At 37.6% G+C, this 16,769-nt stretch overlaps 1 protein-coding gene across 2 annotated transcripts; it reads right to left on the minus strand.

Moving 5' to 3' along the window:
* Window positions 1-8,255: 8,255 nt before the first annotated feature.
* On the minus strand, window positions 8,256-15,137 carry kcna2b (potassium voltage-gated channel, shaker-related subfamily, member 2b). Of its 2 annotated transcripts, XM_046869994.1 has the most exons (3): window positions 14,985-15,137; window positions 14,035-14,242; window positions 8,256-10,819 (listed from the first exon to the last, which is right to left on the minus strand). In XM_046869994.1, the coding sequence occupies exon 3, from the start codon at window positions 10,729-10,731 to the stop codon at window positions 9,244-9,246; it is 1,488 nt and encodes a 495-aa protein (XP_046725950.1). In that variant the 5' UTR covers window positions 10,732-10,819; window positions 14,035-14,242; window positions 14,985-15,137; the 3' UTR covers window positions 8,256-9,243. The 2 variants fall into 2 exon arrangements, with proteins under 2 accessions (XP_046725950.1, XP_046725951.1); XM_046869995.1 differs by lacking the exon at window positions 14,035-14,242.
* Window positions 15,138-16,769: the final 1,632 nt, after the last annotated feature.

Genomic DNA, 16,769 nt, shown 5'->3' on the forward strand with positions numbered 1-16,769 from the left:
CCATCACCACTGCAAACAGGAAAGGACTTAGAGCCGATCCTTGATGCTGTCCCACCTCCACCTTGAACCAGTCTGTCCTTCCTACTGCACTCTGCTGTCACATTGTCCTGCAGCACCCTCACATACTTTTCTCACCTAAACATCTCCATGCTTCATCTGGTCCAACTGACTTTCCACTCTTCATCCTCTTCATCACTGCTCTCACTTCCTCCTTACTAATCCTATCTATTTCCTGCTTCACCATCTCCACATCATCCAACCTTCTCTCTCTTGTTTTCCTCATTCATCAGCTGCTCAAAATACTCCCTCCACCTTCTCAACACACTCTCCTCACTAGTCAACACATTTTCAATCGCTACAAATCCTTTTCTCCAACTGTGTCCAACTTCTCATACAGATCCTCATATGTTTTTTTCCTTAGCTTTTGCCACATCCCTCTTCAACCGCAACTACTAATACAGTAATCCCCCGCTTTACTGCGGTTCGAATCTTGCGCCCCCGGTTTCATGCTAAATTGCATTTGCCACATAACTAATTTGTTTGGCTGATTTTCCCGGTCTCTCACGGATAGCATGATAGACCAAAAAACTTATTGAATTGTTTTTATGGCGTTTTATGTTGAAATAATAAAATTTATTAATACAAATATTATTATGAATTATAAAATGAAGTGAAATGTTAATTCAGCACAGTACTGTATACTTAAATGAGCATTTTTGGAGTGGGATTACATTATATATATAAAATAAAATAAAGATAAAGATCAAATAAAAAATGTTTATCTTGAAAGGATTAAATGTATGAAATTATATTGGTCCTGAAAATATCGAACGTAGCTTGATGGAACTTAGAAACAAACTAAAATCGCACATGATTTTACACACCATGTACTGACCTTCTCAATTCGTTTTACATATAAATCCAAATCTCACTAGCAAATAAAAACAAAGCACTTTCTTTGTTTTAAATTTTCTTCCTTTTTATTGCATTTGTTTTTGAATGTTTCTCGTAAATTCACAATCAACACTTTGGGCTGAAATGTAACTACATAAAACTGCACCACACTGCAGCAATGCCTTCTGGGTAAGTTAACAATACCCTCACCTCGATCCTTTCAACTACTAATCATCTTAGCTACTTCTAAATTAGATAATGTATTATTAATTGTACTACTTGAATCTAAATTAAGATACTTGAAAAGATACATGAGCTCGGTGAGTATTATCTGAGCAATATCAATGTAACTTCACTAACTTGACCTACACTTTATAAAGTTTGTTTTATAGACATCTAACCTTCACACCCATATGTGGATGTTCTTCAAACTGGAAGTGTCCTCATTGAACTAAGAGCTCAAACCTATTCCATCCAGCATGACAATGCATCCCAGGCGAGCTTTGTGATGACATGATGTCTGAAGATCTCGAGTGTCCTGCACAGAGCTCTGACCACAACTGGAATGAGCAACTATGTGTTGGAACGAGCTAAACCTCAAGCCTCCTCAAAAACATGAGCACCTAACCCCACTATTTTACTTTTCTAGTTGAATGATCACAAATTCCTACTACAACACAAAATCTATTGGCAAGCCTTCCCAGAAGAGTGGTGCATTCCATAATTGGGAATAGGATGTTTAACTAGCACATATGGGAGTGATGGGAGTGGTTTCCACATAATTTTGGTACACATAGTGTACATACTGTGTCATGGAAGGACAAGTCATACAAAAGACAAAAAGCAGAACAGTCAGCTAATTGTATCATGAATTTATATTATTGGTGTTATTATAATATTCATCATTATTGACACCATCATCATCAATACTAATCCTTATAGTATAATTATTTGGAAGGATAAGATGCATTTCAGATGAAGTTTTTTAATACATAGTCCAGTGTTAAAGTGCGCACATTTTAGAACAGAATTAGTCCTTTACTTCTTTCCTTTTTTCTTTTTGAAATCCTACAAAGTATTGTACATGAAATTAAACCAAAAGAAAAAAATAAAACCCAGTCCATGCAGCTTACATGATGCTAATCTGACAGATTAATAGTTAGCCCAGTACAAATAATAAAAAAAAAAAAATTGGCAAACTTTAAACACCCCTGTGATCAATTACATTGTGGTTCATTTACATCGAATAAATATTTTTTATATCCTAAACTATCATATTAACTAACAGGGTGTGAAATAAATCCTTTATCCGATCTCTCATCAGTGTGCTGTACATTGCATGAAGAGGTGAAGCTTTTGTTAAAATATCGGCTTTTTAATCTTCGGCCGTTTGTGCTTGGAGTACATTTCGATTGTAAAATGTAAGTACGTAAGAGCAATCATTACACTGAAGCTTGGCATTGAGGCTGACCATTTAAAAAAAAAAAAAAGCATTTAGATTTGTAACATCTCACTTTAAATCTCATGGGTATTATAACTATATCATATGAAGATTATAGCTGTATATCAGATAGTAATGCGCTTGTGTATAAAGCAAACAGGTTATTGAAAAGTACATTAGAACACTCATCTCCTTGAAGCAGTTGATTAATATTCACTATAGGACTCTTGTAGGTCACATGACTAATAATGCGTGTTTGTGTTGTTATTCGGCATTAGAAACTAGCATCGTTTTTTCCCCGTTACAGTTACGATGCGAAGCAAAGCGCAAGAAATAAACCAAATAACAAAAAAAAATTGCATGCATTCACCCCTGAAGTTACATTCAGGAAGAAATGTGCAGAGGAAGAACCATAGAGGAATAGTTGAAGTGGAAAGACTGGTGAGAGGACGAGGGGAAACTATATAGAGACTATCAGCATGTGGAGCCTTTGGTTTCCATATAATCTATCTAGGAGCTGTATTGTTTCACATTTACTTTACAGCACAGTGAAATTCTTTTTTCACGTATGCCAGAGATGTTGGAGCTTGGGTCAGAGCCCAGGGTCAGCCATGATACAGCACCCCTGGAGCAGTTTGGGTACAGGTCCTTGCTCAGGGGCCCCATGAGTGGCAGCTTGGCAATACTGAGGCTTAAACCCCTGGCCTTTCATTCAATAATCTAGAGCATTAACCACTGAGCTTCCACAAATCAGTCTGTCTGTCTGTTTGTCCATGCATTGATCCATCCATCCATTCATCCATCCATCCATCCATCCATCCATCCATTTATCCATTTATCCATCCATCTATATATCCACTACAAAGGTTTTAGAAACCTGTTTCAACACAACAATGCCCCTGTACACAGAGCCAGCTCCATGAAGATATGCTATACATGGGTTTAAATGTAAGATCACCTTCAGGATGAACTGAAACACTGACTGCACCCCTCACCCTACATAATATGATAGTTACATACTGTATGGGAACCCCAGGTTCCACCTGATACCCTCATCAGTCTTTCACAAAATAAAACAACAGCATTCACAACTTATCAAATGAACATGCTTTACAAGAAGGTTGTCATTGTGTTACAGCACAAAATAAGTCTTTCATTAAAACAGTGGCAGCTCTGATTTGGAATCCGTAGCCTGATTGTGTCTCAAATCGCACACTTTTGTACAAATGTGGGACGTTTGGTTTTTGAAGGAAAAGAAATCAGGGTTTTCAAACATATTATTTAACTAATCGCTGATGTTCACATCTATGTACTGATTTTTTCACTTGAATCCCACCGGTGTGAAACATTTGACCACTTTGGCAGCTGTAATGGTGCTCGTCATTAGTTAGAGTGACTAAAAGAGCCTTGGCATTGAGACTGAACATGACCGGTACTCATTCGGAACTAATTGAAGTTGGTTCATAAAATAGTTCATAATTTGATCTAAGAGAACAAATGGGAAATGGAACAAAATAAACAAAAAAGTATTTTGTTCAGTTAAAATATAAGTCTTCCTGGTTCAACGAAAGAACAATAGGGTGGAGCCAGACCTTAAATTCAATATTATAATCCAAATATTTATTGTACATTTGCCATTTTCACCCCAATCAACCCTGACAGGTAGAAATGTCATCGTTGTCTTTAAAAGAATGTTAAAAATGTCAAAAAAAAGCATGCTAATATGCATAGAAAATATAAAAAGCAGTTCCAATATTGAATACTGTTGAAAATCAAGTGGCAGTTAACACAACATCGCCTGCCATTTATTTCCTGATTCATGGTTTTGATTGAATAATTTGTGTAACCCCAATTCCAAATAATTTGGTACATGGCAAAATTTTTATAAAAACAGAATGCAATGATTTGCAAATCTCATAAGTCAAATGTTTAAACTGAGAATAAAACAAGGCCTTTCTGAATTTGGTGGCTGCAGCAGGTTTTTAAAAAGTTGGGACAGGGCCATGTTACCACTGTATATCATTACCACTTCTGTCCGTATACATCTGGGAACTGAGGAGACCAGTTGCTGAAGTTTTGGAGAGGAATTTTGTCCCATATGTGTCTGATATGGGATTCTAGCTGCTTAAAAGTTCCGGGTGTCCTTTGTTTTATTTTTATTTTTATTAAGCTCCAATTGTTCTGGAGGTGTTAATGAGCTGATGCAGTAATTTTTCAACACAGAATCATGACTGTTTTAAATGCAGGGCCGCCTAAGGGCCCGAAGATCATGTGCATCCAATGTGAATGAACTTTTTGATTGATTTTATGTAAATAATGAGATATTGAACAGTTTTGCAATTTTCTGTTGAGCAAAATTATTCTAAAATTGTTCCACAATTTGTACAGTTTTTCACAGTTTGGTGAAGCTCTGCCCATATTTACAGAGCTCTGTAATATTTGAAGCTCTGCCCATATTTACTTCTGAGCAACTTTGCCTAATAAAAAATATCTTCTTACTGACCGGTTAATTGCTAAATATTTCTTTAACTGTTTCATCTTAATAACACTTGTTGCCCTGTCGCAACTTTTTTGAGACTTGTTGCAGCCATCAAATTTAATATTAACTTAATATCATGTACAAATATATGCCTGTGCAACATGTACTGACCTTTAAGCATCATAAGTTACGATTATGCTGAAATCTTCACAATAGCTGCATTACCCAACCCCTGCATGCCACATGACCTGTCATTACTCTTTTGCAGTGTGTAGCAAACCTTTAGTTTCGTGGTTATATTTCTGGTTCTCGATCTTGTTCAGTTTTTCACTTTAACATCATTGTGTTGCTTATTCGTTAATAAAAAATCCTTGACCTGCATTTGCATCTGGCTGTCTGAGGATTACATAACAATTGTGTCCTAGTATGCGATTTGAGACAAGGGTTAAGATCTTTGTAGTGGAATTTATTTTATTTTGAGAGGGTGTGTTGAGGAATTTTGTGAATTTGCAAGGCTGGCTTAAGAACTGGGGCAGTTTTCTAGCGAATATTGCATACAACTTCTTTGTGCTACGTTTTGCTCAGATTGTTGTGGTTTTGTCTCACATTGGGGATCAAATGTAGTGCATGGCTTTGTAAAGAAAGAAAGAAAGAAAGAAAGAAAGATAGAAAGATAGAAAGAAAGAAAGAAAGAAAGAAAGAAAGAAAGAAAGAAAGAAAGAAAGAAAAACTCTACAGAATGTCCTTGAATGTCGCATGTGCTAACTTAGAATCAGACAACCTTCCTGCAGCGAGACCCTGAAAGTGTCACAAGCAACTCCAATACATTCAAACATGATGTCATACAAACCTTTAAAAAAACACACACAACTTTAAAATAACATAATTAGAAAGATTACGGCACAGATTATTCCTATATTGCACATACTGTTCATCTCACAGAGAAAATACTCATAGATACCGATAGTGATAGGAATACTTATTACTATATTCGTGAGATAAGTAGGTTTTTTTTCATACCTCATGCATGCTACAGGGAATGTTCTTTTAACCACGCATGCACTAATATATCCTATCTTTATACGTATAAAAGATGTCTTGAGCAAGCATGGTCAGTGTTTTTTTTCCATACAGGTTTCACCAGCATCTGACATTTTTGTGAGAAGAATGAAAATTAGATATATGGAAAAACAAACAAACAAACAAACAAAAAAAAAACAAAAAAAAACTTAGGTCATATGTGGCAGTGAGTTATCTCTTTGGTGACCTGTATTTAAGAAAGATGCAAAAACTACACACCCGGCCCTCTTTTATCAGCGCTATGCTAAGTGCTGAGGTGATTCTCATAACGTTCTCTATTAGTCAATCAGTGGCATCAGAGCTAGCCTCTGTTTGTAGGACTTCTGCTAGCCTTTGTTGTGGGACTTGTGGGACTTACTTCGACGTAAAATATTGCATATATAATTTAAATCAACGTTGAAGCTGGTTTAAATACCTACCTAATGTTAGCTAGCACAGCTAACTAACATTCCCATATTGAAGCAGGAGCTGCTAGACAGTATTATGTAGCTAGGCAAGTGCGCCACTAGTTAGTCATTCGTAAGCTAGCTAAAGCCGGGTTCATTATTTTTGTGTGCTTATAATGACTACCAATGATGTCACATGATACAAGTTGTGACTGAAAGATTAAATGAGCTAGTTTGCTTAGCGAAAGAAGGCGATTTTGGTCCAATTTTTTTCATGTCCTCGTGATTCCTCAGTGCTGGATTCTGAGGTATTGTTTAAATAACAGTCAACGTTATGTTGTCACACTATAGATCAGACAATTTACCTGTCTCTACTATGTGTCCATTACACCATTGCACTTCCGAATACAGAGTCTTTTAATGTAGAAGTTTCAGAAACTATTTTAAGCCTTCTTGCTGACTTTTTTTTTTTTTTACCAAAATGTGTTCAGCTGATAATAGCTACATGATATATATTTAAAGCAGCTGATATTTAGCAGATCATTTGGCACTCACTTGTTGTGGCTCAAAAAACTATTTTGAAGGTGTAAAGAAAAATCGAATCTTTTGAATGGCATCTTTGCACATGGTTTACTTTTCCAGTGTTTACATTCTTATGAATGGGAGCCAACGGAACAAAAAAAGTAGCCTGACCGTAGCTAAACTTTGACCTGTGGGTTTATAAATTCATGTGAAGTCATGAGATCGACAGAAGATTTAAAGGTCATGGTGTGACCTCTTCAGAAAGAAACAAGCTGGGGGAAGTGATGATTATAGTGCCGTCACAGCGTTTTGTTCTGTTCAACACTGCTATAAAACACCATCAATTCCGCAAAGCTGCCTGGTAGGCATTTGTGTCGCTGTGTACAGGAACAGATGTCTGTTGTAACCCTGATGAACCTTGATGTCCTTATCTAGTTGCAGCCTAGTCACAGCAAGAAATTTTGCATGCTGAAATATAGTGGGACCGTCCTTTCAAACCAAAGAAATCCTTCTCTTCAGGTCATGCCCACTCCAGCACTATATCCAACTACAGCTAGAGATACTGATAGGGTAATATTTGTAGCTCTACACATAGCGATACAAGCAGTGACTAATGTGTATTACATCGAATTTAAATAATAGTTTTAGTACATTTGGTGGACTGAACCATAGGGTTTGCATTATAGGCTTTGTAGTGTAGAAGTGTTCATATTAGGATTATGACACTAATTATAGTCTTTTAACTTGAATACAGCCCCGGCATATACAGAAATACAAAACATCAAAGAATAACACAACCTGACCCTCTTTTGGTGAAAAAGGGTGTGTAGGTGCACACACACACACACACACACACACACACACACACACACACACACACACACACATACATACATATATATATATATATATATATTAGGGCCATCCCTCGATTAAAATATTTTATCGCGATTAGTCGCACGATTGTCGTAAGCTAACTTATGATTAATCACAACTTAATCGCACATTTTTATCTGTTTTACCTTCAATCAATACTTTTCAAGTTTTTTCTCTCTAATCAACTGTAATCAACATGAGCATGGACAAATATAGATGCTTGATTTAAATGTATGTTTATTATTAGTGAAACTATACTCAACATAGAGCATGAAGACAAAATATTCATAGAAATGTTTTATAGTAATTTTAGAGTTTTAAATTATGTAAATCATCAGGACACCAAATGGAACTTTTGCGATGTTTCCACACGGACGGTTTTAATTGCCGGTTGTGTGCACCATGGCAGTTTTTTGGTCTGGGGAATAGGGATATAAGTCCCTTTTACCACATCCAAATTGAATTTGCGTTAACACTTTATACATTTTGACAGCCCTAATATATATATATATATATATATATATATATATATATATATATATATATATATATATATATATATATATACACACACACACACACACACACACACACACACACTTCACTTTGGTTGTCTGTTACCCAAACCATGACCCCACTGAATATTATTCCATTTACATCCAAACTATCCAAGCTACAAACCCTGCTAGAGAAAGTGTGAACGTGAAAGAGAAAATAAAAATAATAATAATAAAAAAACCTCATTATTTTCTTGAAATACAAAGTAAAGTGCATAAATAATAAACAACAATGGCGTAAAGAAATATATTGCAATCAGACACGTTTAGTCCGTTACCACACGCATACAGTCAGGTAAAAAAAGTCAGAGTTGTGCCACTTGGATTTATTTCCTCAAGTCTTATTAAACAGTAATCCCTTAGCTAATGTTTATTAATAGCGTTATTGTGGCAATTGTTACGGTGTTACTGTGAGATTTTAAATATGACAAGGGTAGTGTTTGATAGATGATGAAATAATCCCAGCTCTTGGTATTTTGCCTTGATTTTTTTTAACCGACTGTACACGTTTATTATTTCGCGGCTGGCGGAGAGGAATGTTACATTACATACATTACATGTGGAATGCTGCAGTGGCTGGCAGTATGCTTTTAGTGTGTTCTCCACTTTGTTTGTTTTTCCATGAACAGGAAGGTCCTCTTCTTGTTGGCAGTTTAGCAATGGTCCCCTATGCTACCTCAGCTAGCATTTCTAGTGATTTTGGCTACGATTTTGGCTACAAGCAGAGATGATGGAATGGTCTAAATAAGTGATGGGTATTCCTGCTGAAGTTGGTGAACAGTTAAGGTTCTGGTGATGGGCGTGGTTAGCAGGCATAGATTCCTCTTATATCCAGTAAAACTGGAAATGTTTTTTTTTTTTTTTCACATTCAACTCTCCAAAAGATCTGTTGATCATCAGCCACCTTAAGTGCAATTTCTTTGATCGTCAGCATCCTGAAGCCATAGTAACATGAACAAACCTCTTATTCGGTCTCCGATGTGTCCTTTGCTAGCAAGAGATATCCAGCTATACGTCGGTGAGCATCTTGGTGATGTTGACATAGTTGGTGTTAGTAAGTGTGCAATTGCCCGTTTTGAGATTCTCCTCAGGGAAATCCTCGTTGCTGTTGTTGACAGCCTCCTGGATCTCCATGTAGTCGGATTTGCTCATGCTGGAGACGCTTCGGCTCTTTTTCAGGTCTTCTGTAGAGTCAATCTTAGGGACGCTGGTCACATTGAGGTATTGTGCTTGCTCCTCTCCTTCTGTCTCTCTGTGGTAGAAGTAGTTAAAATTGGACACGATGACAGGGACTGGAAGAGCGATGGTCAGGACACCGGCGATAGCACACAGCGAACCAACAATTTTACCCCCGATGGTGGTCGGAACCATGTCTCCATATCCTACAGTGGTCATAGATACTACTGCCCACCAGAAAGCATCAGGAATGCTGACGAACTGCGAGTCTGGCTCGTCTGCTTCGGCAAAGTACACGGCACTGGAAAAGAGGATTACTCCGATGAAAAGGAAGAAGATAAGAAGCCCCAGTTCTCGCATGCTTGCCTTGAGAGTCTGACCTAGAATCTGAAGACCTTTGGAGTGACGTGAGAGCTTGAAGATCCTGAAGACCCGCACCAATCGTATCACTCTAAGAATTGCTAAACTCATGGCCTGTTGACCCTGTTGACCATCTTCTGGACTTTCGGCCAGTTCGGTCCCCAGTGTGATGAAATATGGAATGATAGCAACAATGTCAATGATGTTCATGATGTTCACAAAAAAGCCTGCCTTACTCGGACAGGCAAAGAAACGGACGAGGAACTCGAAGGAGAACCAGATGATGCAGAGTGTCTCCAAGATGAAAAAGGGGTCAGTGAAGTAGGTGGAGGTATAGGTTGTTGTGGAGTTGGAGTCGCTGTTGTAGGATTTGTGCTTTTCCATGTCCTCATTGCGAAAAATAGGTAGGGTCTCTAGGCAGAAGCTGACAATTGAAATCAAGATGACCATAACCGATATAATGGCAATAATCCGGGCTGGACCAGAGCTTTCAGGATACTCGAACAACAACCACACCTGCCTTTGAAACTCGTTCTCCGGCAGCAGCTTCTCTTCCTCTTTGATGAAGCCTTCATCCTCTCTGAAAATCTCGATGGCTTCCTCTCCAAGCTCGTAGAAGCGGATCTCCTCAGAGAAGATATCCAAAGTGACGTTCACTGGCCGCCGTAGCCGTCCGCCAGACTGATAATAATAAAGGATAGCGTCGAAGCTGGGTCGGTTCCGGTCAAAAAAGTACTCATTCCTTAGCGGATCAAAATAGCGCATCCTCTTTTTGGGGTCCCCAAGTAAAGTATCAGGGAACTGAGACAGTGTCTTAAGCTGTGTCTCAAATCGCAGACCTGAGATGTTAATGACCACTCGCTCACAGGACTCGTGGTCTGGTTCTGGGTCGTACGTGTCCTGAGGTTGGCCTGGATGAGCCGCAGCTTCATCTATGTGGTCACTTGTAGCAACCGTCATGATGTGAAGAATATATGAACGACAGGTAGGGGAAGAGTGCACGTAAGTCTTTGACCTTCTCACATCTCAGAAGAGGATCCACGATTGCCTAGAAAAAAAACAGATGAAAACAAGCTTAGACTGGTTTTTCCACTGGACAACCGTATTTTTTCCAACTTTACAGGTTCTCAAGAGTCTGTTATTAAGAAGCCTTAAAATAGCACAATTTATTGTGGCATATTCTCAAATGCCCTTTCTCCGAATTTCTTTTTAGATTTGGGTGCCTATCCTTTCTAGCGAATTAGTCATTCGAATCTAACACCTTAATCTTGTTTTCATCTCATGCTAACTATAGTCTATTGTTAGGACTTTTATTTATTTTGTCAAGGTTCTAGAGCTGAAGTTCGTTACTTGTTTTTCTCCATTACAGCAGTGGTTTATTGGTTGCCCTGGAATCAAGAATTGGTAGTGCCAGGCACAGAGTGGGAGGCAACCTTTATTCATCTCCAGAATGTACTGTAAAACCTTAACAGAGCTGAAGGCCTTTTAAAGGGTCTAATTAAAGATTTCAGTCACAGATCAATGCTTTAGTTATCGAAATAGGCTTTATAATGATATACAGCATGGCTCATTGACTGGTTTACCGCACACCAAAGGCAAAACCAGTATTTGGATTTCAGTCAAACCATCTGATGTACTTATACTGCAATAGAACCCCAAAAAGGCTATGGTTCAGTGAGTCCACTATATGAGATATGACCAATTTAGCAGATTTTGTAGTACTATTATGAATCATAATATAACCACTTCAGATGTCTTTTATTTATTGGCATGAACTAAACCAATGGTTAGGTATTAACTATTAAGTGATGTCACCATACCATCAGGTTAGTCTTATCCACATGTTTGTAAGCAATTACTTTTCATAACGCTGGAGCTACACTGCTAAGCTAACCCAACTAATAAAACAGATACAAAATGCCATACATTTTGTGTACATTCTTCAGTAGAAATGCCAGGAGGAATCAAAAAGAGTTTTTTCACAGCAATGCCTTAGAAGATGCTCCTCAAAGATCCTAAAATAAATTGTTCCTAAAAGAACCATTTTTTTCTGTAGTGCCAAAAATAATTGTTTCTGGGAATACAAAGTACTGGGGTTTTTTTTGTTGTTGTAGAAAAATTTCTGAAAATGTTTTTACTCACCCCAGTTGATTCCTCCAAAAGTAAAACCCTGATCATATTTATCATATCAAGAATGAATCAGCTCTCAACTGTTTTTATGTTTAAATCTAAATATACTGATGATATTTTCCATACAGGGTAGAATTCAAATTCAAGAAATATTTAGCAAATCCATTATGGGGGATCCTTTAATCAGAGGTCCGACATCATAACCACTGAGGCACCACTTTCCATTTTGTTTTGTTCTAAACAAATAATATTTTTAGATTCCTGCACCAGCATTCCACATCCCCCAATTAAGGTGTAAACCAGTTCGAACAGAAAATGAAGCCATATTATCGAAATGTTCAAGTTGAAAGGTCATTTCAGTGCCATTAACAAAGAAAAAACCAACAACTTTGACTCTGGAACTTATTAGCATCACATTGTTCTTGTTTCCATGATTAAAAAAACGTTTTGCTTCATTTTTTTGTGGTGTTTTAATCCCTGAGTATGTTTTTTATTTATGTTTTATGAATGTTTTTTAATCTGAGTATGTTCTCAAAGCTACAGTTCAAACAATTCAAAATCCCCGCCACAGTTGTTGCTTTGGAAAAATGTGTCTGCTGAAGGCTGTACATGTAAATTTTACAATATATTAAGGAGTATTTCTGGTTCTAGCTTTTCTGATAAAGATCGCTGGTTGATAAGAGCTAGTTTTACTACATTAATGCAGCATTAAACCACTTTTTTTGATATTGGGATTACTTTTGTAAATGATTTAAAATCATACATTTTAATTAATTAATTAATATTATATCAATACACTATAATGTTCAACGTAGGGTTTTTTTGTGTTTATGCCATCCTGTGTGTATTTTGATAGCAGAATGTGTTATGTATATTTGATAGTTCTGTGTTGCACTGACTCGACTGACCCCTAGAGCAAATTAGGTATATACTTGAATCCATAAATGTGTACACTTACTAAGCCTATAAAGCTCGCACATGGCTCTGACGGATGCACTTTGAGCTTTTGGACCAAAAGCTCTGCTGGGACGTTTGCGTGTTTGCTTTTATCTCCATGCAAGATCAATATTCTTCTGGGTAAAGCTGCATCACTGCTTTCTGGGCTCAATTATGCACCGTAAACCTAATCGCTCTCTGAGTGCCCTACAGGAGAATTGGATTTGAGCCGCTCCCGGCTTGCATTAGCAGCAGCGGTTCAAGTGTCGCTGAATATATGGGTGCTTTCTATTCCGAGTCAAGGTGAGGAAACAAGATGCGGGGAAGTGTGTGTGTGTGTGTGTGTGTGTGTGTGTGTGTGTGTGTGTGTGTGTGTGTGTGTGTGTGTGTGTGTGATTAGCCTGCTTTGCTATTCAATTCAGCTTGGATCGAAAAATAATACACCTACTAATAAAATGCTGTTAGAGATGGATCCACTAAAATAAAAGGTCACTTTTAGGAAAAGAACAAACACAGTCAGTAATAAGCGCTGTACAAGTACAACCTCGTATAAACCTCATCCTCAAGGGTACCAAAGGCCTTAAGGTCAAAACACAAGTCCTGAAATTACCACCACACTGGTGACAAACATCTTAAATACCTTGTATATAAACATGAATACAGATTGAAGTAAACATTGGAGTAAAACAAATTGAGGTAAACATTGAGGTAAAGTATGATGAAAAGAATTTGGGTCATTGCTGTGGAACCCTAAAAAAAAATATATGAAAACTTATAAAACATTGTTTAACATCTAACATCTCCACAACAATTTTAATAAAATACCAATATAACCTTTAGAATACACTCTCACCATATAAAAGCTACTCAATTATATGCTTTGAGGTTGTATTTTTATGTTCTGTATGCTTTAGTTAGATTTTACCTGCAAATGAAGACCTTTTAAAATGGACCAAATGAGTTTTCAGGTGTTTGTTTCTATGACGTTGCACAACCTACATCCTAAAGGTACAAAAGGTACCTTTTCGAATTTGAAGGTGCGACTAAACCTTTTGAATTTGATGATTAAATATAAAAAATAAAAAAAAAATATGAAGCCATCATATGATGATAAACACCTGTCAAGCTTGTCCACTGACCCACACCTCTACTATGGAACATAACTATGTGGAACTGTAATAGGAGAACTTAGAGTACCTCGAAACACCCTGGGAACACACAACGGGATCATTTGTAGGATCTTCCAAGTGGCTGTTCCTCTGCGCTTGTCGGTGCTGCAGTGATCCTGATCATCCACCCAGACGAGGACGACAAGCAAACGGGATGCTGTCATCAACCTTTTTATGCGTCCATCGTTTACAGATGATCAAGCATGAGCTCTAATAGAGCCAGGTGGAGTCTCTGACTGCATAATTACATTGAAAGATGCTGAAATGAGCAGTCTGGACTGTCACCCCCCCCCCAACTCCTGCACCTCTACACCTCTATCCTTCCAGTCCCTGTGTGTGTGTGTGTGTGTGTGTGCGTGTGAAAATATATATACACTATATACGTATGTATTCATGAGTGTGCTTAAAAGAGCTTGACCTGTCCTGACTGCATTAGACATCTTCATAGAACACAGTGCCGCTGATAACAGCAGGTATCACAATGCAGCCACATTTTGCATATATACAGTACAACCTGCATGCAAAAATATGTACCTCCCCAACCTAAAAAAAAAAGTGAGCTTGCATAATATTGTCAGAATACATACGCTTCCATTCCCTGTGGAATTCTTTCAGGTTGCATTTTGTGTGTTAATGAAATTTCTCACTGAACTGGTACAAATTAGTCATTTTTAGTCTCCAGAGAATGGAATGCATTCAGATCCCGGGCTCGTGCACTCGTGAAAGCCGAAAGTGAGAGGCGAAGCTGCAGTGCATCATGCTGCATCATGTCATCTCCAACAGAATCACACAACACCATGCACTAGGCTGGAGCAGGCACCGTTTATTATTATTATTATTATTATTATTATTATTATTATTATTATTATTATTAAAACAGGCAATCAATGCGGGGGAAAAAAAAACATGCAAGAAAAAAAGAAGACAAATATTCTCCGGATAAATGAGTCCGGTGTGAATGAGGTCTCTTGCTCTTACTTGCATCCCCTTCGGCTCATTTTAAAGACGCGCATCGCGTTTTAAGACTCGATAAACCCCGACTTTTCCGCCGTTTGGTTCCTAATCGTGCCATTTTACAGCTCTGTGTCCATGCTGCAGATGGGCGATGCCGCGCGCGCTCGCACGCACACACACGCGCACAGACTCATACATATACACACACGCGCACACAAGCGAGCGCAGGAAGGAAGGAAGGATTTCGCCGAGGCGCAGTGCGCGCATCCGCGTCCCCCCCCCTTCCATCGCGCGCATACACGCACGGGAGCGCGCCTCTCTAATCATAAGCGCGAAAATACATTTAAATTAAGTATTTTATTGTGATTTTTTTATTTGATTTGTTTAGACTATGCAATGTGTTCAATAAGCCCAAATAAAAAAAGAAGCCAGCAGGGTGAACGTGTGAATCCATAAAACCAGCTACCATTTAATGTTTAGCTGTAATACTGTCAGGATAATTAAAATTATTACTTAAAATTCATTAGACAAAAATACAACAAAATGCCTATAAAGAGCTTCAGTCAATAAAATTAAATAAATGAAAATTAATTCATTAATTCAGTATGCATTATTTGTAGATTTATTTTGACATTGAACTTTATCTTACATTTGATTTTATGATTTTACAAATAATTTAATATGCATATTCCGTACATTTGAATGAACACATGAATACCAATGCCTCCTGGCCAATCAGATTAATTGTCAAAATAGCTGGCAACAAAAGTGAGTACACCCTAAGTGATAACAGCTATTCATGTGCAACCATGCAAAGCCACACGTCTTTTGTGTATCTTGTATTAGAGCAGTAAAAATTTGGTTCTTTGAGTACAATTATACTAAACATGGCACCTCATGGGAAAGACTCTCTGAGGATCTAAGAACTAGAATAGTTGCTCTCTACCAAGATGGTTTAGGCTTTAAGAACATTTGTAACACACTGAAACTGAGTTACAGTAAAGTGGCCAGGGTCATACAGAGGTTTTTCAAGATGGATTCCACTCAGAACAGACTTCACAAAACGGCAGTTTTCCAACAAAAAAACGGCCCCAAGACACGTCCAAGATGACAAATGTCTTGCTGAAGGTGCGAGTAATGAAAAGGGCAAGTATGTCTCCAGACCTGGACCCTATTGAGCACCAGTGGGGAAACCTCAAGGGGTGGAGAAGTGCCGTGATTTGGAATTTGGAGGAGTGGAAGAGGATCTCAGCAACAACCTGTGCAGCTCTGGTGAATTCCATACCCAGTGGGATTAAAGCAGTGCGAGATAACATTAGTGCTCACACAAAATATTGACACTTTGGACACAGTTTTGACATGTTCACTTAGGGTGTACTTACTTTTGTTGCCAGCTATTTTGACAATAATGACTGTATGTTGAGTTATTTTTAGAGGACAGAAAAATCTATACTGCTCTACAAGCTGCACATTGACTACTCTAAAGTATATTATCCAAGTTTTATTTTAATGGTACTGTCCTTTGAGAAGATATACTAAAATGGTTGCTGAAATGTGAGGTGTGTGCTCACTTATAGATAAGTAAAAAAAAAAAAAATAAAATAAAATAAAAATATATATATATATACATGCGATTAATGCAGCATGCATTTCTGTAAATGTAAATAAATAAATAGAAAAGACGCAAAATTATACCCTTTAACGCAACACACATTTTTTCTTGATCTATTGTCTATCCTTTCTTTATTCAAATATATAAATAAACCAAAATGTTATTTTAATTAGCAAAACATTGTTTTACTGATGCTC

The sequence above is a fragment of the Silurus meridionalis genome, chromosome 16, assembly GCF_014805685.1.
Source record: "Silurus meridionalis isolate SWU-2019-XX chromosome 16, ASM1480568v1, whole genome shotgun sequence".
NCBI lineage: Eukaryota > Metazoa > Chordata > Actinopteri > Siluriformes > Siluridae > Silurus > Silurus meridionalis.